The sequence below is a fragment of the Mus caroli genome, chromosome 12, assembly GCF_900094665.2.
Source record: "Mus caroli chromosome 12, CAROLI_EIJ_v1.1, whole genome shotgun sequence".
NCBI lineage: Eukaryota > Metazoa > Chordata > Mammalia > Rodentia > Muridae > Mus > Mus caroli.
This window is the reverse complement of record NC_034581.1, coordinates 102,454,368-102,477,161: the sequence shown is the minus strand read 5'-3', so window position 1 is coordinate 102,477,161 and position 22,794 is coordinate 102,454,368. Positions and strand designations below refer to the sequence as shown.

Sequence of the window (22,794 nt, the reverse complement as noted above, 5' to 3'; positions counted from 1 at the left end):
CATCGGGGTGAGCTGGACACGGGCCGGAAATGGGACCCTCTGCTCCTGTTGGTACTCCCTGTAACACTTGTGGGAGGAAGTGAGCTCAAGGCGATGGGGTGGGGGGTGGGGGAGGGAAGGGCTTTGTTGCAAGTTCAGATGGGGAATATTATCATCACTTCTATATTTTAGAAGCCATTGTTGTTTCAAAGATCCCGAAGGCTTAAGATCACAGGGAAATCTTTTTTTTTAAAGATGCAGATTAAACTAATATCAGAATGTACAGTGTTCTGTATGTATGTATCAGTTCTCCCTTGGGGGACATTCATCGTCTTTTGTTGTGGTAAATTGTCTGCCTTGTAAATGGTACCCAAAGTGCATCTTCTAGCCAACGTACATGTTGTTTTATTTTATATTACACTTTACTTTCTTATTTTATTTTATTTTATTTTATTTTTTTTGAATACAGAGTCTCATGCCGCCTAGGCTGCCCTTGGACTGGCTCTGCGCCCGAGGGTAACCTGAACACCTGATATCTCTGTCTCCCCTTCCCAACAATGCATGTTTGAATATGAAACAACCGCAAACTTCTATACACAGTGGGGATGTTGCCTCCCACCCTCAGTAGCCAGTCCTGTCCAGCCTGGTTTGCAAATGGGCTTACAGTCCCAGCCCTCCCCTTAAACAGGAGGGAAGCCTTTAGCCATAGCCTCTAGGATGCAAGCTATCTTTGTTGAATTCACTCGAAAGCATGTGTGTGGCTGTTTCTAAAACGGCAGAACAACAGATGAGCTCCCCCCCTTCCTGCCTTTCCAGCTCTGGAAGGCACAACTGAAGCAAGGTGTTGGCTGGCTTTTCTTTTCCTTTCTTGTTTTTTTTTTTTTTTTTTTTTTTTTTTTTTTTTTTTTTTTTTTTCACCCCCTCGCACTGTTCTCATTAGCTGCGCCTTTCAGGAGGGATGCTAGCCTGACTGACTCATGCTCCTTTCTTCCCAAGGCTTCCTTCCCCCTCACTTCCCTTGTAGTACATCACTGCACAGATAGGGGTTTTCACAGCCTGGGCCTTGGGGGTGGGGGCAGCTCTCGATTGAATCAAACTTGTCTACAACTCTAAGCTTAACATCTCCCGAAACTTCCTCCTTCTCATACTGCTTAAGGATACAAACTAATTAATCCTCACAGCCTCATCAAACCCTCGTTGGGAAGGTGATCTTCACAATTGCCACCATCCCCAGCCCTCCCCATCTCCCGTCACCAGGCACCTCCTTGTCGCCCTGGTTCTCTGCCACAGCCCTGACAGCCAGAGCTGGAACTGAAAATTCCCTTCTGAATCCTGGTGCTTTCCCAAATGAACCATCTTCACCCTTCTGAGCACACCCTGGCCTCTGCTCTCAACAGGGCAGGTTGCTCCATCACCAGATCACTGAACTCAGGCCCCAGAGTGTGGGTGCCATGTGCCAGCGTGTCTGAAGTAGAAATGTCACCATCTTCAGGGAAATGGCCCCCTCTGCATTTTTAAGTCACACCAGACACGCTAAGACCCAGAACAGCAGCAGGTACGTCCTGCGCATGACACACCCGTGTGGAGTTAGGTCCACCCCAATCTGACCCCTGTCTGTGAGAGGAGAGAGGGTAAGCTTGGTGAGGCTCTTTCCCAACTGGGTGATGGTTTCCCTGCCCAATTTGAATTGATGACTCAACTAAAGAATTAAAATTAGCAAGGCAAGAAAATTCCAAACGCGGTGAGAAGGCTGTAGAAATAGTTCCAGATCCCCTGATACGGAGCCATTCAGGATCACTTCTGATGACAGGGGCAGAGTTAGGAACATTCAGGGTGGGCGTGTGTCCTTTTTCAGATATAGGGAAATGGGCACGTTTTGTTTTTGCTTTTTAATATTTTAAAAGGGAAAATAAAGTACGAATCAGGATCACTGAAACTGTTTCTAAGTCTTCCAGGCTGCAGACTTAAAGAAAGCAGGCAGGGTTACCTCTGATCCCTTCCCCCAGCCCCCAAGCCTATTTCAGCCTACTTCAAGTAGTTAAATGATTCTTAAAAATCCACTATGGTATGAAGCCTAAGCTTTTCTTTTGGAGGGGAGGGGGGCAGAAAGAGGAAAGAAAAGAAGAAGTAATGACTCATGTCTTAACAAAAGCCTGGATCTTAAATTCAACAAGAACAAACCGAAGAAGGGTGAGAGGCAAGTTTGGGGATCCTGTTTAGCCTTTAGGTGCTAAGGCCTAAATCCTCGGTTATCTAGCAAAGCCTTCCCTTTAACCAGGAAGTACATGTGATTCTAGATGGTGTTCAGGGCCACTTACCAGGCCTCTCCTGACCACCAAGGAGTCTGGATTTGATCTCTGAAGGATTTTAAGCAGAGCAGGAGAGATGGTTCAGCCAGCAGAGGCCTTAGCGGAGAAGCCTGAGGACGTGGGTCCCTGGGGCCCTACATACAGGTGGAGGGAGAGAACGGAGTCCACAAACCACACACACATCTCGAATATGATAATTAAATTGAAAGGATTTCAAATCACTAGGAAAGCCATCAAGACCATCTTGGGCGCCTTCTTAATGTGTATAGGACTGGCTGGGCATTTCTGTTCTCAAAAAGGTGTAGATGCTCCGATCAGAGTGTTCACTGAATTTTACGAGTCTTCACAGTCAATAAGGTTTGGAGCCTGGAAGAACAGAAGCAGCAGGCATAGCTTACTTCCGAGTTTGCCCCACACTTGTGAAAATGAGAAGATTCGCCTTCTCTTTGCACAGATTTTTTTTTTTTAAAAGCACCAGAAATGAAACCAATTTGGTAAAGCTGTGTTGTTGGGACTTCACACAGCTCCAAAGTTATCTGTCTACATTTCAGAGGGAGGATCCTTGGTAGGGAGAAGATAACAAAAACAAACGGAACTGTCTGTTTTTTCCTGCAAGTACTCCAGGACTTCCCATCCTCCCCCCCACCCCCCACTTATCTAGATCTATCCAGATTTTCGTAAAGACATAAGAGAAAATATAACAGCTCAGAAGGCAAAGACAACATTACAGACTCGTCCACTAGTCCCAGTCTGCGCCTAAGGATTGAAAATTCTTCAAGGAATTTTAAGCAAAAAGCTTGACCAAGGCTCTGCCCAGCCTGCCCTCACTTGTGCCTGTCATACGGAGCACACGCAGGGAGTTAGGACCCCACGCAAGCTTTAAAAAAAAAAAACACTTTGATTCGGTGAAGAGAATTTTAATTTTAATTTTTGAACAATTCCTCTGTAAAGGACGACTCCCCTATCCTTAAAGGGATGCAGGCTGTGGAGATTCACTCTGAGAATGCAGTGTGAAGCCGGGCAAGAAAGAGCAAAGCATTGTGACATTCATATTTATTCTCTCTCATTTATTTCTATCTGATTATGGACTGTGTCAAGAGCAGACCACACAGTAGGCCTAACGCAGGTACAGGAGAAATGATGCTAAGGTTTTATGCAAGGGCTTCAGGCCCACGTTTGAACCTTCACGCTTTTGGGTAACCACCTGCACACCCCCACCCCTCTGTGTGTGTGTGTGTGTGTGTGTGTGTGTGTGTGTGTGGTGTGTTTGTGAATGAACTTTATTCTAAACAATGCTTCGTCGTAGGTGGGTTGATCTGTCTAAGGATTTTTTGGATATACCTGCCTGGCCCAAGGTCCTGAGCAAACGCTATTGATTTCCAGCCCAGTATGATAGAGCGCAGAGAGAGCCAGAGCTGGTACCCCGGAGCCCGAGGCCTAAGTAAGGCGGGTCGAGCAAGAGGTCAAGGTCGGCCGAGAGGCAGCTATTGATCTGGTTGGGAACGGGAGACACGGAGCGCCGCAAGACTAAAGGGGGAGCTGTGAGACCAGACATTAACAGCTTTCAGCGCAAATGATGCCGTGCCAGACGGGCAGAGGGAAAAGGAGGAGACTGGAGTGGCAGCTGGGATCGCTTGCTGCCTGCGCCCGGGCGCCTCTTGGGAGAGGAGGAGGCACAGGCAGGGCAGGGCGGCCTCTTGCTGGCGGCCGCGAGGTGGAGCGCGCCGCGGCGACAGCGACAGCTCGGGCCCTGCACCAGCCTTCAGCGCGCGCGCCTTCCCACCGTCGGGGTAGCGCGTGGTCCGGGGAGGACCTGCTGGGGTCAGTCCGGACTGCCGCCGCTGCTTCCCGCTGCCCTGTCCCCGGTCCCACCCTGCTCGAGCAGGCAGCTGACTCCTGGACCCCTAAGCCCCCTGTTTTCCGAAAGAGCCCCTCTTTCTCCTCCCTCGACCCGGGCCCCTGGCTCGCTCCCCCTTCCTTGTAGCCATCTCCCCCAGAAGGTGAGGGCCACGTGTTTAAATTTCGCGCCCATGGTGGCAGGCTGCCTTGGTCAGGGCGCAGCGTCTTAAGTCCAGACTTGCCCCTGATGTGCTGTGTGTTTTTGGGCAAAGTTGTACCTTTCTCTGGCCTTCCTTCCCATCTGCGAGTCTAAGAGACAGAAGGCTAGTTGATCTTTCAAATTGATGCGGGGGTGTGCGAATAAGGGCAGTTTATGGATTTCTTGGGAAGTTTATTAAAGGGTGGGTGTGGGTTATATTATTTTCCTACTTCGGCCACTTTCCTAGAATTTTTTTTTCCAGTGAGACGGGATGGGTTGAGAGGAGACGCTTCCAGACTTTGGACCACGTGGAGAGGTGCCCATGTGTGTGTGTGTGTGTGTGTGTGTGTGTGTTGGTAGGCAGCTACACGCGGCCTGCGGAAGGAGGTGCAAGCCCTCCCCTAATCAGCATCATCTCAACCTCGCCTCGGTCGGTAGACCCTGCAGTCCATGAGCGCTGGAAACTGCAAGCCGGGGCACATCGTACAGAGATTGTTTTGGGTGAAGTGGGAAGGGAAGAGAGATCCTTCTTTCCTTGCTCCTAGCACTACGACTCTTCCTTGGTGCCATGGCCCCACCCATGGCTTTCAGGATGAACAAAAAGCCCAGGTGCCCCCTGAGGAGCAGGCCCCGGGAGAGGCGGCTCGCCTGGAGGCCTTGCAGCCTCGCCAATCCCTGGGCTGAAGCCGGGGCGCCGGGCCTGAGGCGGAGTGAGGGTGGTGCAGCCAGGCTCACCGCAAAACTCAGCCCCAGCCAGGCCCCGACCCGCCCTGGCCGCCGGGGAAGGGAGAGGGGTCCAGCCTACTGGCGCGCCCAGCGCGGGAGGCCAGGTTATCCAGTAGACCCAGCTGGTCTCCAGGAGGAGAGCGCCGGGAGGGGGCGGTGCATTCGGGACTGCAGCCTGGCCTTGTCCCCGGGCCACGGGCAGGCCCCCACAACTCCCCTTGTCCTGGCCGGCTGGAGATCAAACGGTTGACAAGGCGGCTCTGTCCTTCCCGGTCGGACAAGCAATTTCAAGTCCGATCCCCGGCGGTGGAGGAGGGGGACGACTTCCAGGTTGCAGAGATTTCACGGAGGGAATTGGGGGGGCGCCGCTCCGAGGCACCCTCCTTTCCGAGAGCTGGCCACGCCCACTTCTGGGTCTGTGAGTCCCAGACTTCTCCCACGTGGAGTGCCCCCAACCCGTCCCTCTAGCGCGTGCTTCCCAAGGAGACTAGGGTGTGGGGGCGGGGCAATGCTTGACCCCTAGGAGTTAATGGGGCCCAGAAGGGCGAAGAACCCTTCTGGAATGGGATTCAAACAAAATGTGCACCCCCGACTGTGCCCCTCAGTATCATTAATTTTGTTGCTTAAGACGACCAACCCCCAACGGTTTATATGGAGACACTTTTTGGAAGTTTCTACAAAATGCTCCCCACCCCAAATAAGTAAAACCAACTGTAACTACTTTTCTTGGGAGTGAAGGAAAACAATTGTATCTGTCGCCTCAGTCTCCCCCAGCCCTTGGTTTCCAGCCCTCTTTCTCGAGTGGGTGGGTTTGGACTTGCTTGGACTCAGTGTACCTCAGTTACTCACACAGCACTCCGCCCCCTTTCTCAGGGAGTCCGGCTCCCGGGGGAGGAAGAGTGAGTGGGGACAAGATTTTATTTTATTTACCCCCCCCCCTTCTTTTGCGCAGCCGGTGCTCGGTGATAAGACCAGCTCACAAAAACAGTAGTTTGCACGTGTGGCCGGCCGGCCTGGGTTGCGGGTGTGCGCACTGGCGAGTGTGTGTGAGTGCGCGCGCGCGTGTCTCGGTGTGTGCTTTCTTGTTCTCTTACAGGGTACAATGTTAAAAAGCCACCGCTAGTCGCCCCCAGTGCTCCGACTCTCTGGGTCTTTTTGTCTCTAGAGCAGATTAAACGTCACGTCCGCACTTGAACTTGAATTTTATCCCATTGTACAGAGGCAGCCCCAGCCACAGAGAGACCGAGAGCTCCCGGAGAACCCGGACTCCGCCATCTTCACGTTGCAATCTATAGCTCCCGTCCACGCCCGCACCGACCCGGGCGCACTGGGCGAGCCGCCCCGCAGCCCCGCTCCCCCTGGGCCCGCGGCGCCGGGCAGTGCTGGGGAGCGCACGCGGGGACCCGCAGCCCCTCCGGCCGGCGCCAGCCTGCCAGGTGACCCGGGAAGGAGCCGCTCCCGGAGTCCCCCAGAGCCTCGGAGGGGTCAGCCTCCGAGAAAGAAAAAAAGCAGGCAGCGCGCAGAAAACCCAGAAAGAGCCGAACCAAGGCAGTTTTTCATTGCTTTTGGGTTTTTGAGGGGGCGGGGTGAGGGGGTACGAGACAAGTCCCCAAGTTTTCTTTGCCTTTTTTTTTTTTTTTTTGGCTTTTTTGAAATTTGTTTGCATTTTTCCTCCCCCCTCCCCTTGGGTGGAAGTGCGCGTTCCACCTACCAGACCCCGAAAGAAAAGTGTCAGAGGCCGGTGCAAAACCCGGCGTAACTTCAAGAAGACATTTACAAGTCTAAGAGGCCAAGCACTTTGAAGAAGTGTGAGAGATATTTTTCCTCCAAAAGAATATATTTTTAAAGAAACCGGCCAGCCAGCGGCGAGCAACAGCAGTTTTATAATTTATTTTAGCCTTTTCTCTATTTTAAAGCAAGCCATCTTCCTGGCTTTTTCTTTTTTCTTTTTGCAAAAACAAAAACAAAAACACAGCCCAGAAGAAAGAGCAAAATAAAGACGAAGAAGAAGAAGAGGAGGAGGAAGAGGAAGAGAGGAAGGGCAGAGGCACCAACCCGGGCGGAGGAGGAGGCGCGGCGGCGGCGGCGGCGGCTCAGACCCCCTCCCCGGCCCGCATCTGTGCAGCTTTCCGGGCGATGCCAGAATAGATGCCGGGGCAATGTCCCGCCGCAAACAGGGCAACCCGCAGCACTTGTCCCAGAGGGAACTCATCACGCGTAAGTGTCTGCCGCACGCGCGAAGGGCCGGCGGCTGGGGCTCCGGGCGCCCGGGGCTGGGGACACCAACCCGGGAGCAGCGGCCGAGCGTGGGGTTCTGGGAAAGTTTCTCTGCAGCCGGGGGCAACCGCCGCGGGCTCCGGGCCGGGGAGGGGGCGCGCGGGCTTGCAGGCGGCTGTGCGCGCCGAGCCCGGCCGGACGCTCGGCCCTCCAAGCGGCGTGTGTGGCGGCGGCGGCGCTGGTGGCGGGGTTTGGAGAGGAGGGGGAGGGGGCCGAGGAGTGGAGGGGGAGGGGGAGCCGGGAAAAGTTGGCGAGCGCGTGGGTCCGCGCTCGGAGGAGCGGGCGGACGGAGCCCCGAGAGCGCCCTGGACCCGGGGACCCGCAGGGGAAAGGGATGGCCGCGGGCTTCGGGTTCCCTGTCGCTGCGCCCCGCCAGGCTGGGCGCCGACCGCGCCGCTGCTAGGATTCCGAAGCCGCCGTCCCCTCCCCTCCTTTCGCTATTTGCAAAAGAATCCAGCTGCGCAGCTGTTTGCTGTGCTGGAGCACCCCCTCCTCATTTCCCCACCTCCGTCTCCTGGGACGGTCTTGTCTTCTTTCCCCCCCCAAAAAAAAAAAAAAAAAAAAAAGGTGTGGGGGGAGGTTTTGGGTTGGTGAAAAAAAAATCCCCACCACGAGTTAAAAAAAAAGTCATGAGTGTGGAAAAAAAAGGGATGCTCTTATAACAGTAAAAATGAAGAGAAAGAAAAAGGAAGGGAAGAAAATACCTATCACCCTCTTATCCATCTTTCTATCTCTGTATCTTTCATCTTCCCTATCTATATAAACAAGGCAGGTCGCGGTGCAAATCCACCGGATTTCAAGCAAGTGGAGGGGCTTGCAAAGTCAGGCAGCAGGGCAGACACTCAGCAGCTTCCACCGCCCCAGCTGGGTTCATTTAGAAAAGAAAACGCCAGCGCGAGCGGCGCAGGTACGCAGTTCTCCCAGAGCCAGCCGGGTCCCCGCGCTGCCACCGGCGAGGTCGGCTTGCAGAGCTCTGGGAAGCCCCGGCCGCAGCCTGCGCGAGTCTCTCCCCCGCGGGTTTTTTTTTTTTTTTTGGTCGCGGTTGCTTTTTATTTATTAAATTTTTTATTGCAATAGAAATAAAATTTCCTCTGGGTGCCATCGAGACCTCAGGCAGGTTGTAATCTTGCAATCCTTCGCTCACCTCGCTGCGTTGGGGCCGGGCTCCCCGCTCTGGAGCTGGAGAAGCCTGTGAATGACGGCCGCCGCTGAGGACTGGCTGCCCTGCAGTCGAGAGCCGAATATTTATGTTATATTTTAAAGAATTTAAATAAATAAATAAATATATAAAGGGGCTCTCCCCTCCCCTCCAACCCAGCACAGGAGCCATCTGCTCGAAGCTGTTGCTGTTCCCTCTCTCCTTTGTTACCGCAGACACGTTAGTAAGAATTTGTGCGTTTATTATTATTATTATTATTGTTGTTGTTATTATTATATTGGGGGGCATATATATTAAAGTGAGGTTCTTAGGAAAGGGATGTCTCTTAAGGGGAGGAGAGAAGGGAATCTTCTTTATTTTTTTCCAGTGTTGTAATGTCAAAGGAGACTTGCTGGTTGCATTTAAAACAAAATATTTTGCAACCAGATTTGAGCCTGGTCTCATCAAGATCCTTTTGACCACTTGACTTTTATTTTCTTGCTTTAGTACGCTGCAGCCACGGGTTATTTTACAGTCCCTCCCTACCTTTAGGTGAAGTGGTTGTTAAAAACCTCCACACTTCCAGACCCTAATTTGTCCGGGAGGCAGTTGGCTGCCACCCCCATCCCCTGTATAATTACTAGAATCGTCTGTTGAGGAGGGGAGAGAGTCGGTGGGAAGGGGGAGAAACTGGTAGCCCCTAACTCTGGAGCATTTGCAGTATTAGGGGAAAAGCAGATAGATTTGCTGTCCCTCTCTGGGCATCCCTGGGACATCCTGAACAAGCTCTGAGCAGAGGGACTGGTGGCAGCTGGGTCTGGGGATGGGGGTGAGGGGTGCTTCGTGTGACATCCTTCCATGCATGGGTTCTCTGTCTCACCCTTGCTCAGAGCAGCTGGGAAAAGCCAGCTGACCTGCAGCAGAGGCAGAGAAGGCAGAGAAGTGCTGGGGAGAAGAGAGGCAGAGGAGGCCAGGCTGCTGAGCAAGTCTACCTGCCTTCTGGGGACCCTGGGGACCCTGGGAGCCTGGGCATTGTTTCAGGGGGGTAAGCAAGGAGAGTGGTCGGTATGGTGTTCAGAAAAACAGCCTAGAAGGTGTAAGACAGGGATGCAGGAGATACAGTGTGGCCTGGCGAATGTGACTAGCTATGAAGCAGGGGATACAGGAGGCCTGGTTGCAAAAGGACTGGCCAGCAGAGCAGGTGCTATCTCAGCCCCTACAGGCAGTCACTCCCATGTGAGATTTCAGATCTGAAGGAAACCATCTAAAACGTGGCGGATCGTTTTCAGTTGGGTGGCAGCCTTGGGCCTGTGGGGCAGCAGCTAAAGGCTCTTTGGAGATGATGCAACTTAGAATCACTGATGGCCTAGGAAACCAGAAATGGCATCCCTGATCTTGGTGTATGTTTCCTAGGGTAGGAGAAGGGCTTCATAGCGTGTTACGGTTACAGGCAGGATGAGTAGGAAGAGGACTGAGGTAGCTAAGGGGGTGGGAGACAGCTGGAAAAGAAGATCTGGGCTTCTGGTTTGTTTCAAAATGTTTGACCCAGATGGATGCGGCTTTTCAAACAGGAGGGCAGACACAGACATTAGGAAAAACAAACACAGATCAGCCTGGGGAACGGTGGTAGGGAGGTAACGCAGGAGGCAGCCGCTGGCCAGGCAGAGGGAAGGGCCTGTACCAGCCATGCCAGGCAGGGTCAGGCAGAAGGAAATACAGTCTGAGGTCCGTGGAAAAGCTCAAAGGTTTTTCTGAGGGAAATGTGGAGGTGAAATGGAGTGGCCAATTATACAGGCCCTTAACGAAGCCAACTTTTCAATAACGCACCAACAGGTTCCCGAGGAAGAATAGCAAAATCTGTATGCACTGGTGATTCTGCAGAGCAGCCAGAGACCCAAGACTTGCCGCAGAAAGTTAGGCTGGTTGTATCCATTCAATGCTAGCCTCTCCAGACTGGGTTTTGTGGTTGTTGTATGTTTTAAAGGCGGCTCCGTTGACAATTGTCTGAACCCCAGGGTACAGTATACCTATAATGTTCCACTTATCGTACTAAACTGCGTCTCTGATAAATTTATAGGACATGGGCCCTCTTTCTTTCTTTTTCTTTTTCTTTTTCCTTTTCTTTTTCTCATTCTCTTTTTCATCGTCGGGTAGGGGCAGTGAAGTTTGTCTGCCCTTTGCACAGAAGGGAACCCCGTGTCGTTTGAAGTGTGGTATGTCAGCAGCTCGGATTCCACGGGAGAATAAAAACATGTTCGTCAAAGGTGTCATGCCAGGTTGATTTTATTCATTTGTAATTCGCACCCAAGTGAAGACAACCATGAGCACACTTTAACAGCCCCCATATTTTCAGAGGAGATTTTTTTTCTCTTATTCAAAGATTTTTGTATATCTGCTTGTTTCTTGTTTGGAGGGGGAAGCCTGCTATCTGCATGAGCCCTGGCTCTGGCAAATTTTATCTAGTCTTCAGGGTGTTTCATAACAGAAAACCAGAGTCAACTGTTCAGTCTTGGGGTTCAGTCCTGGGAGCTGGCCTGAGAGACTTGGAAAGATTAGGTAGGATTCGATGGTTAGATGCACCCTTCAGCTTAACACCAAAGGACCCAGCAGCTCTTTCTTGGCCAGAGGAAAGATCAGCATTCGATGATGCATCTGACAGTAATTTCAGGTGAAATGGACCCATGTAAAACAGTCTGCTTACGGACTCCAGTTTCCTACAGCAGCAAGGAGGTTTTGAACGCCTAATCACACCTGATTCCTGATCGATCCTCCTCACCTTTATCCATCCATTTTGCACTCTCTGTCGCTTGCTGTGATAAAATACTTTCCAAAGTAAACTTTCAGTAGCATTTGCTTTTGGTTAAGGGTAAAATGCCTGATGCTCCAAGCCTCGCCTAGCGCTTCTCGTCAGCTAGGGGGCGCTCGGTGCCCGTGTCATGGCTGCGGTGTCTTGGCCGCTGTGCCTGGGAACCCGCGTCCATCAGCACATCGGGCTGCGGCGGCTGCAACAGCAGCGGCTGCAGTTTGTGTCGCTGCAAAAATGTCTTAAGCGTGAAGTTGTAATATTGATTTTCCTGCAGAGATTTGTGCAGGACAAAATGAGAATATAAGTTTGAGAAATCTATTTTCAAGCCATTGGCATCGATTTGTAAACCCCTCTTTACCTGGCAGGTGGGGAGGCGGTTTTTTCTTTTCCTCCAATTTCCTTTTCTTTTTAAACAATTAAAATTGTTATTCCTGAATGAGTGTTTTTCTCCCCCTTGGTCTGACCATGGTCTTGACATTCTAAACATTTTGTTTTGTTGCTTAAGCATTCACAGTCCACCTAGGGAGTCTGGGAAGAGCTGTCATCATTTTAGGGGTGGCCCATCTTAGCAAGTGTTCCCCGGGGGGTGGGGTGGGGGACCACTGTGAATTGTTGCTGAAGGGGTCGTGGACCCAAGACAACCTGATAGATGGTGATCCTTTCGGCTCCGATTTGATGACAGCCCTCAATCCCATCTTCTTCACAGAGAGTCCACGGAACTAAGGGTGCAAGCACCCTTTCCCTAACGATATAGCATAATTCAAACAGTGCGGGTGATTTTGTTTGCAAGCAGTGTGTGCTTGCTGAGGCCAGAGCGCCTTTCACCTCAGAGAGTTCCCTTCATAGATGGTATGTCACAATGCTCCACCGCTCCCCAAACATGTGATTTAGTGCCGGGGGATATGTATGTGTTGATGGTGGGGTTTCTAGATCTACGATGTCTTAGCTTTAGAGTTTGTGAGATCCGTAGACAGCGCACCGAACTGGAGTCGTCTGCGTGAGTTCAGAGGATGAGCTGAAGAGCTTGCCCTGACACAGGAAAGTGCTTTATTCTAACCTGAAAGAGAAATAAATTAGGTCAGACAAAAGCCTTAGCTGTCATCAGCTGGAGGAAGAGGGCCAGCCATTTATCTGATGGTGTTTCTACTTCATTCAATGTTTGCGTCTGGCCAGTGGTAAGCATACCGTGGAGGCAAACACAGGGGAACTATGAAATAAAGAATGTAGGACCTCTCAGTCTTGGGTCTGGGCAACGGCTTGTTGCCTACAGAGAACTGTTTTTTGTTTGTTTGTTTGCTTGCTTTGTTTTGCTTGCTTGTTTTTAATTCAGTTTATAGGAACCCCCAATCATTTGCCTTAGAATCTGGGGTCCTTCCCATACTGTGATTACACACCAACACAGACATTCAATTCGTTAAAAAAAATTATAAGGGGTGATAGGACAGCCGGCAGCTAGACGTTGTCCTTTGAGAGCCTCTCTTTCATGAAGGAAGGACTCTTTGGCTGCCTGGTTGGGCCTTTCTTTTAGCTTAAACTCTCCAAGGATTTTGGTCCCCAAGTTAATGCTGATGTCACATCTGGGGAGGAGAGGTGAAAAATTAACTCTTTTTGGGGGAGGGCCTGTACCCTGCACCACAAGATCATGGTCAAGGTATTGATGCTGGCGGAGCATCCTGCCCTGAAGACTTCATTAACTGTAGGCATACTTGATCGTGCTTAGTCTGGAGGAGACAGAGAAGAAAGCTGAGGACGGTGGTCCTGTGTCATACAGCGGCTAATACCGTGGCTCATGTGATCTGCCTGGGGAGGGGGTTGTCAGGGGGGCAGATTCCAAGGATTTCACAAATCTCCCATCCTGGGGAGCTACATGCAGACCTGTGAGATTTGCCCACATTCTGTTCCCCAGGCCTCTAGTTTGTGGACCCCAAGTGCTTGGTTTTCCCAGGATGTGCTGGAAAAAAAATGGCTGGAAGCAGGCTGTCAGGTGGGCATAGCTCTGTGCCCTCCCTCATCAGGTGCTAGGGAGAGAGGTGAACACAGCGGCCTCTTGGTTCCTGTCAGAATGGTGCTAGATTGTGAGCAGAGCTGTGTTCCGGGGACTCTGGATGGTGTTTTGACATATGCAAGTCTTTTGTGTAGTTGCTGATATTCTAGAATTTCGTTCTCTCTCTCTCTCTCTCTCTCTCTCTCTCTCATTCTTCGTGGCAGCTGATAATTTGCTTGGGTGTGGAATTAGCCAGCTCGAACTATTTACTGCGATGCAATGCCAGACCACACAAAATTAAGTAACTTCAAAGTAAAAAAAAAGAGGGTAAAAAAAAAAAATCCTCTGTTTTGCTGTAACTTTTTACGACCTTGTTCTACTGAACTGCTAAACTACAAATACATTTGTGATCCACTCTAAGAGGCCTTGTAGAACAGCATGCTGAGGGACTTAAGAAAGCAAGTGCCAATATTACTTCCATTAAGAAGTACTCAGACAGGGGCACTGCTGCAAACGAAAGAAGACCAAGTTGGAGTCATGTTTAAATTTCTACCCTGGAGAGAGGAGGTGTGGGAAGAAGCTGTTGCCCTTGTGGGCTTCTTGCTGTCTGAGTATCTGAATCCCCGTAGAGACAACCTATCTCCGCTGTACCCATGGAAATCCTCCCCCCTGTATCTTTGAAAACCCAAAATGTTAAACAAAACAAATGCTCTCATTTGGCCACAGAGAACGCTCTTATATCAAATCATTGCCAGCCCTGTTTGTGGCTCTGAAGATGGAAGGCACTTGCAGTGTCATGGGCAAATGTGTTTAGAAGGTGTTCTACCGTTGATGTTTTTTTTTTTTTTTTTTATCCTCCCTTCCTTCTTTTTAAAAGGCAGCTGTTTTATTTATCAAAGCGTAAGCCTATTGATTCATTGATTCATTCTCATTTGTCCCGGGTGTAGATTTTCATTTTAACTTTTTGGTATGGCGAGGGTCTATGAGAATGCCTGAGTGTGAATTACCTTATTCCTTCCTTAGTCTCTCCTTAGTTCTGAGGGGATCTAGCCTCCTGAACCGTGTTTTTGTGCAGTGGGAGGGAGGGGCTTGGACTAATCCTGTAGAGCATTTTAGAAGATGTTTAGAGGCTGTTTTTAATCGGTCTGACTTTCCCCAAGGTGAGGCTGTTATAGGACAGTCTGTGCAGACAGGGGTCCCCTGTCCCCATCACAGGATTTCCCTACCTAGAGTCTGTCAACCAAGGCTGTATAAGTGAGGATATTCCTGTAGCCAGGACGTCTTCAAGGCTCAGAAACTCCCTACCTCCAGGCTGACTAGGTTCTATCATGCCCCACATTGGTCATGTCAGCCCCAATCCTGGTCAGTTTCCTAGAGAAGAAACCCAGTCTGTCCTCACATCCCGAGCTTACTGATTTCTCTCAGTCTTTATTCTACTTGTCAGAAATGGGGAAGGTTTCAGGTTGGGTGTGGTGGCGCACGCCTTTAATCCTAGCACTCAGGAGGCAGAGGCACGTGGATCTGTGAGTTCGAGGCCACCCTGGTCTACAGGGCTAGCTCCAGGATAGCCAGGGCTACATAGAGAGACCCTGTCTTGACAAACAAACAAAAAATGTGAAAATTTCAATTTGAGTAGTGTGTGCATATAAAGCAGGCAGGGTGGCAGCCTGGAGTGTGTGTGTGTGTGTGTCCGTCCCTATTCCTCCAGGGAGGTGGCTTCTGGAGGGTCTTAGGGGAATGCAGGGAAGTGACACCTGGGACTTGCAGGACTTCTAAACCCTCTGAGGGAGCTGATGGCCAGTGCAGAAGTGGTGGGATAGAATGTATAGGTCTTGTACTGGACCTTGTTATTTTGGTCCTTGGAGGTCCCTGCTGGGGACCTAACCCTTTGTGGCCCCAAAGGGACAATCCTCTCAGCATGAGCCTCATTCTGGCTTCCATCTCCTCTCTGGGCACTTCATTATTCCCTCAGTTGAAGAACTTCATAAAACCTCTCGTCGCTGTCGCCGCCGTCGTCCTAGCGCCTTGCGTCATCCAGCCGTAGATCATTTTTTTTCCCCAAGAACTGACTCTTGCTTTCTCCCAATCAGCCCTCTCCCAGCCCCCATGGCGGTTGTTTTCCCTTGGATCTAATAAATTAAAAATTGATGGGAGCTCAGAAAGTGTTGTGCTCTGCCGGGTGCCGTGTAGGTGGTGTTACTGTTGCTGTGTCTCTTGGTGTCTTGGCCCCTCCTGAGTGTCCACCCAGAATAGAACAAGAGGCTCCCTTTGCATGGGCTAGCTGGCCAAGTCGCTAGCTTCCTGGGTAGCCGGCATAAAGTCTCCAGTCAGAGGAGGCAGAGCTCGGTGGATGTTGAACATTTCTTGTAAACATGCATGCACATCGTGATGGGGGCTGTGACGCTGGCGGCACACTGTTTTAGCAACCTGTCCCTCACCCCCAATCGTTCCTTACTGTCTCCACCTACCTTATTGAAACAGTACTAACTGTGAGTTAGCCATTAAGAATAGAGATTTGGAATTGACCAGAAGCAAAGGGGGGGGGGGGCAGGAGTCCATGATGTACCATGTCTGCAGCAATGTGTGTGTGTGTGTGATGTCTGTTTGTGTGTCTGTGTCTGCAATGTGAGTGTAGGTGTGTGTGTGTCTATATATGTGTGTATGTCTGCAGCAATGTGAGTGTAGGAGTGTGTGTGGTGTGTGCCTGCAGTCATGTGTGTGCAGGACTTGTGTGTGTGTGTGTGTGTGTGTGTGTGTGTGTGTGTGTAGCAGTGCACACACCCCATGGCCTGAGGATAGCTGATCTTTTGGCTGGAATTCCCTGAGGGGCAGGTGCAAGATAGTTGTTGATGGACCAGGGCAGGCAGGGCCCTAGGATCTGTGTGACAGAGGGACTTTCAGGCTAGGTAATGCCCTCTGATGGAGGTTTGGTGGCTGCTTGGCTGAGCTAGTGTGAACAGCTCCTCTCCGTTTCTGTCTTCTGTCCCAAATTCCTTCCCAGCGGAGCTGAGACTGGGGAAGTTCGCCTTAGGATCAAGGGTTCCCCTTCCACTAACAGTGATGCCTATTATTATTTGTGAAGCCTGATTTCATTGCCTCTAAATGCGTTAACCAGCTGGGAGGAGGCCCAGCCTTGTAAATAAAATGTGGTTTTGTTGTAAAAGAAAATCTAACTCTTCTCTCTCTCTCTCTCTCTCTGTATTTGTGTGTATGTATGTATATATATATATTTGCTCACGTGCCTTAAATTTAATATTTGAAAACCCTCTCCAATCCTGTGGTCTCTTACATTTGAGCAAGTTGCCGGCTGCATCCGTCCATTCATTTTTCTCCTAACGAGTCAAACATTTTAGCAACTGCTGTTCCTATCCTGCTCGAGGTGTATTGAAGGTAGTCATGGTTTGCAGGCTGCCTGATGCCCGGAGCTTTTCAGGAAAGCACGTATCTTTTCAGGGGAACGCTTTTCGGCCTTACTTGTTAAGTCTGAATTTACAGGATGAAGTTGAAGGAGGGGGCCAGTTTCTAGAGTTTGAGGTCGGAATGGCTGCATTCATCTGTCTCTTCTCTCTGTGTGCGTTTGGGACTTTCTGCCTGTGTAAGCAGAGGCTGGGTCCTCCGAGGTTGATTCGGAGCGGAGAGATGCAAGTGTCTGGGCCAGACGTACATCTTCAGTTCAGGGCAGGCAAGCAGGGTTCCCAGAGGGACAGACTCCTTGTTCTCAGGTCTTGGCCAACAGGCTCTGTCCCTTTTCTTTCTTCCATTATTGGTACAGTTCTTAGAAGGGACACACAGACACACACACACACACACACACACACACACACTACATGCCCAGCCCATATCCGCCTGCCAGCGGAAATGAAACCACAGCCTTTGGTGTGTCTCTGAGAGCCTCTCCCTGAGCTGCCAGGCCCAGTCAGCTGCCTGGTCCATCTACTCTAACACAGAAGTTGGGGTTCAGTGGGACTCTGATGCCTGAGTGAAGGTGGGGAGGGGGGCGTTGACCTTGCCACCTTCTTCAGAAGAGAATCATTAGCAACAGGCCAGAGTTTAGAGACCCACACGTGGCCTGGGGGTGGGGAGAGGAAAGCCCGTGCTTGACGTTGGCAGGGCCAGCCTGATGTCACAGGCAAGCGTTTTGCTTTCAACATGGGAAGAGGGAGGGGAGGTAGTTTTTATGTTTCTCCTGATTTCTTTTCCTCCTAACTCCTTTAGTAGTGGAAGCCCAGATCTACGTTCTGAGCTAAGCCTGAGCTGGCACAGCTTGTCTGTCTGTCTGTCTGTCTGTCTGTCTGTCTGTCTGTCTGTCTGTCTGTCTGTCCGTCTGTCTGTCTGTCTGTGTGCCTGCTTGCCTGCTTGCCTGCCTGCCTGCCTGCCTACCTGGAGGGCTTTGGGTACTCCAGGTTGGCTTGCCTGTAAAGGGAACCTCAGCACTGCAGTGCAATAAACACCCAATTCCTGGGGCTCCCAGGGATTACTGCATGAGGGTAGTAAAAAGACAGACAGATACATAACCAGATATTACAGAGGAAAGAATGCTGGTTTGGAGTCCTGGTCAGAGGAGGAGTGGAGCTGGAAGGATACTGTGGACAGTCATGTATGATCTTTACTAATGTTTATACTGGTCTCTGTTTCTTTGGAGTTACAACATGGATTTGAAGTTTTGTGGCCTGAAACCTCCTTACAGGGAGGAGGATGGAGTTCACACTATGAGAACTGTCCAGGTGGGTGGGCGTGACTGAAAAAGGCCAAAAATAATGATATAATTAATAATAATGATATACTAATAGCAATAATATCAATAATATTAGTAGTAAGGAAGGTAGAGTCAATTAACAGGCGAAATGGAGCCCTTTGCTGTGGAGAGAGAGCAACACTGGCTGGAGATGTGGGCTTATTATTTTTATCAAAGGCTGTAAGGAGCAGAGGCCCTGCCAGGACTGCTCGAGGCGGGCAGTGGATCCCGCCCAGGGATAGCACCTCTCCCTGCTTGGTTTGAATTCTCAATTTCAATTTCAGTTTGCCCCCCCCCCGCCCATCCCCATTTTGTTTTGCTTCTCCGTTTATTTCCTTTGTCCCTTTTTGTTTCTTTTCTGACCAAACACTATTTGGACACCCTTCTCCTATGTCTCAGTCGGCGTTCTTCCTTTCCTGTGTGCCGGGCGGGCACAATGCATCCGTATATTTCTGGAGGACTCTGCGCAGTCCTCTCCTTTGGCTCTGAAATTATGTATATGTAATTGGTAATTAAAGGTGCAAGCTTTTCAATATAAACAGTATTGCTCAATGTTAGATTATTAAAGGGAGAGGAGGCACCGAATAATTACCTTTTCCGTCCTGACAAGCGGTTTACGGGGAATCCAGTCTCTCCCTCGAACCTTCAGCTTGAAGGCTGTGATTACATTTTAACCATGGCAGGGTGGCTTTTCATAAGATAAATCGGTAAATTAATTACGTAGCATTGTCTTCGAGCTCCTTTTAAAGTAAACTCCGATTTCTTTTTTTCCAAGTGTAATTAATGGTTTCTGGGCGGCGTGGCGAGGATGGCACCGTTACCTGTCTTTTTTTTTTTTTTCCCCTTTTTTCTCTTTCCCCTCGGTTGTTGTTATTAATGATCTACAGACAACAGACTTAGGATTTACACACACGCCGGGTGTTTCTGAACTGCCATGTTTTCCGGTGCGTGTCTTCTATGTTTAATTCACAGAGGGCCCTGCCTGCCTCCCGGTAACCACGGGCAGAGAGAGACTCAGGCTGTGATTCCCATTGGTGGTACCTGCCCTTCTCTCTGCACGGCTCCAGCTGTCCTTTCTTTCTACGTCACCTGCCTCAGGTTCTACACCCAGTGTTGCACATGCACTAGACCCCCAGCAAGCTTATATTCAGAAAACATAGAGCAGTGACTCACATGGAGCACTGGAGATGCCACAGACAATTTTGCTTCAGTTTTCCATGTTGGCTCTGGCTCCTTAACAACCCCACTGCCACGGAATATCTCTATTCCTCGTTCCACCCTCTTCAGTTCCTCTGTGCCAATCACTACCCATTCCTAATTGCTGAGCAGCTTACAATTGATCTCCCTCCTCAGTGGCAGACCTGTGGCTGTCCCCAGCTCCCATGAAGACCTGGCCACTTGTCTTCAAGGCTGACACGGAGGAAGGAAGAATCCTAGCCAGAGTCGCCCAGACCCTGAGGGGAACACAGAACTCCCTTGCCCACTTCCTTTGATTTATTATGGCACTTTGCTGCTGAGCCTTCTAAGGATCCCTTGAGGGAGTGGCTGATTTTTGAAGCATTTATTAGCTTCAAAATATTTAGGTCCTGTGCCCCTTCCAGAAAAATAACATAAACAACAAGGGGGAAACGGAGTGACTGCTGAAGAAATTTAAAAACATCCAGCCCATTGAAAGTGTGGTTTGAGAGCTGCCAAGAAGTGATTTTTGCAGTCTGAAGAGGCTGTTTTCTTTCTCAGAGTGAAAAGAAAACCTACTGACAGAAAGGATGAGGTGGGGAGTTGATGAGAAGTGAGAATTTTACAAGGGTCTGGAGGTCTGAGCAGGAGCGCAGGGTGGGGGGTGGGGCGGGAGGGGAAGCCAGGGCTGCCTTTTCGGCTTGCTTTTCCCTTCCATGTCCCCGAGCACTTGCTCTTCTTCCCCTGGGTAGGGCTGGCTTTCCAGTGCCTGTCTGGGTTTCTGTTTTCCAGTTTGGTGCCTGGCCAGGACTCAGGTAGAAGAATGTGAGTAGGAAGCTCATGAATAGGGAAGCCCTGAACATGAACGAAAGCTCTGGGGAGAAGGCTCGGCTCCAGCTGGAGCCAGGGCTTGGGACACAGCGTTACCTGTTACCTTCCTACTCCCCAGCCAGGCCACCCATTGGAATAACGTGGGGCCAGGGGCTGGGGGCAGCTTAAGGAATGCTGATGTTTGACTTCCCAAATCATTGATCCAGAGCCAGAACCTCCCTGAGTGACACTCACATACCCAGAAGTGCGAGAGAGTTGTCCCCCAGCTGATGGTTGTTGTGGGCAGGCAGGGTGTGCGTGTGTCATGCGTGTGTGTGTGTGTGTGTGTGTGTGCACATGTGTGCAGGGCATGCTCTAGGGAGCCCAAATCTGTGCTGTTGTGCTGACCTCGGGGCTATGATGGTGAACTCCGGTCCCTGGAGGGATGTGGGGAGCCACAGAGGCTGGCAGTCGAGGGGCTCGTCTCTCAGTGGGAAAGGGTGGAAGGAACCAGTCTGTGATGACCTAAGCCCATCTCTGTCTTCTCTGCCCCTTCCCTGTCTCCTTTCTGTCTCCAGCAGAGGCTGACCATGTGGAGGCTACCATCCTCGAGGAAGACGAGGGTCTGGAGATAGAGGAGCCTAGCAGCCTGGGGCTGATGGTGGGAGGCCCCGACCCTGATCTACTCACCTGTGGCCAGTGTCAGATGAACTTCCCGCTGGGGGACATCCTGGTTTTTATAGAGCACAAGAAGAAACAGTGTGGAGGCCTGGGCCCCTGCTACGACAAGGTCCTGGACAAGAGCAGTCCACCTCCCTCCTCTCGCTCTGAGCTCAGGAGAGTATCTGAGCCAGTGGAGATCGGGATCCAGGTCACCCCTGATGAAGATGACCACCTACTGTCACCCACGAAAGGCATCTGTCCCAAGCAGGAGAACATTGCAGGTATGACATTTGCTTACCTGGTGGCTGCTGAAGCTGCCTCCCTAGCTGGTCCTACTCCCTGACTTTTAAGCACTGATTCTCCGGAGGTCCAGGGCTTTTCAAGATGGCCTCTGGGTCACCATCTGGGGCTTCCCTTTTCTGAGGGCCCACCTTCCAGGTGACTCTCCGGGGAAGACAAGCTGAAGGAGGCCTGACTGTTGTGTGTTGGCTACTTTGCTTTTGGTGAGAAAACGCTATCTTGTGCTTAATCCAGAAGTGGCCTGGAACACGAGATGGAATTTTGGAGGTTGGCTTGGCCCTCTCTTCGTTGGTGATATTGGCTCAGCCCCTGGCTTTGGAGCCAGGCTCGGTTTGGACTCTGTCATTTCCAACCTGGAAACGGTGGCTTCCTCATCTCTAAGATGGAGTCCAGAAGGACCCCCACCCCTATCCCCTTTGTGTCGATTGTTGAAGAACGCAGGTGATTCTGAATGTGGTAGTACCTGCTAGGCCCCTATGCATGGCACTTGTCTACACTCTTCTCTTCGGACTCAGTTTCCCCTGTTATGAAAAAAAGGGGGTAGGCCCTCTTTTCATGAGCCTGCTTCCCATTTTGCCTGACCCTCAGGTTTTGGGAATCTGTCTGATTTCGAGTTCATCTTGCCTTTTGACTTTGGGCTGGATATCTTGAGAATTAGAGCCCTATTTTCCTCTTTTGTGAACGGGGAGTGAATAATCCTAGCAGGCCTTGTGTGGTGATGGAGGAAGGGGGGCTCCGGAAGAGTTTTGGCAGGAGAACTCTCGTGGGGGTGTCCCTCTGGCTGTGCAGCAGCCAGATGGAGAAATGTGGAGCCAGTCCTGGAGGTGTTTGGGTCCTGAAGCCCCTAGGACATGGGGGTTAGGGGAGAGGGGCATTGTATCCTCTTGGGAGGTGATACAAAGCATGGGCCAGGACCTCACGCTACCTAAAGGTGCTCAGAGTCACTGTAAGCACAGCTCCACCACACCTCAGTTGCTTACACTTGAGCTCCAGTTTATCCACCTGTACACTGGGAGAACTGGACAGTCTGATACCCCCACAGGCATAGGATGGGCAGTGGGGAGAATCTGTGGACCAGCTTGGCCTTGGCTTGGCTTTCTGGTGGGTGTCCTGGCAGCGTAATCAGGCCTGGGGCAGACAGGCATGGCTGCACACCACCTCCACCATTAAGGCAAAAAGGGTATCTCATCCCTTGTCTGTGTTGCCAGGCATACCACTTGGGATAGATTTCAAGAGTGTGGGGACGCCTGCCCGGCGTCTGCAGTGCACAGCAGCCTTTGAGGGGTGGCTGGTCCCTACTTGACTTTCATCTGCTGACCCAGCCTCAAAATCCTCATTTTATGTTGAAGGTCTTTCCCAAAGAGAGCCTTTGGATCACCGTGGGGAAGTTTGCCTAAGAAAGCAACTAAATGTGATTTTTCAAAAGGCGCTTAATCTCCCCACAGCTTCGTCCTTATCCTTCCGTTCCCTCTACCCCCCACCCCCACCCCGTTTCCTCCCCTCGTACTGTTAATGGCCCACAGTATTTTTATTTTATGCGTGACGGGAGATAGCCTTGGTCCGTCTGCTCAGAGTCGGGGCAAGAGGAGCAAGGGAGGAGTGGATTTGTTGGTTCTAGAAGAAAATATGTAAAATAAGCCTTTGGAAGTCTAAAGAGATATGTTTGTTCAAAGCATTTAAAATGTTATTCTAATCAAAGGCACAAAGCACTTTGCATGCCGTGTCAGCTGCAACCGGCCATTCCTCTTCTTTCCACCCATCCCACCCTTCCTTTCTACCCCAGGGCCTCCTGGTCCTTCCCCACTTGGGTACCAACTTTTCTTCCTCTTCATCTTCTTTTTTTTCCCATTTAA

The 22,794-nt window shown here is 50.8% G+C and overlaps 1 protein-coding gene across 5 annotated transcripts in view; it reads left to right on the top strand.

The window, feature by feature from the left end:
• Nucleotides 1–6,300: 6,300 nt before the first annotated feature.
• Bcl11b (BAF chromatin remodeling complex subunit BCL11B) overlaps nt 6,301–22,794 on the top strand; it is an 89,559-nt gene continuing 73,065 nt past the window's right edge. For 2 of the 5 annotated variants that reach the window (XM_021179315.2, XM_021179313.2), the window contains exons 1-2: nt 6,301–7,269; nt 20,557–20,922. In XM_021179315.2, the coding sequence (XP_021034974.1) occupies nt 7,212–7,269; nt 20,557–20,922 (424 nt within the window). In that variant the 5' untranslated portion in view covers nt 6,301–7,211. The remainder of the gene's footprint in view (nt 7,270–20,556; nt 20,923–22,794) is intronic. The other 3 variants (XM_021179317.2, XM_021179314.2, XM_029484914.1) reach the window with 2 other exon arrangements.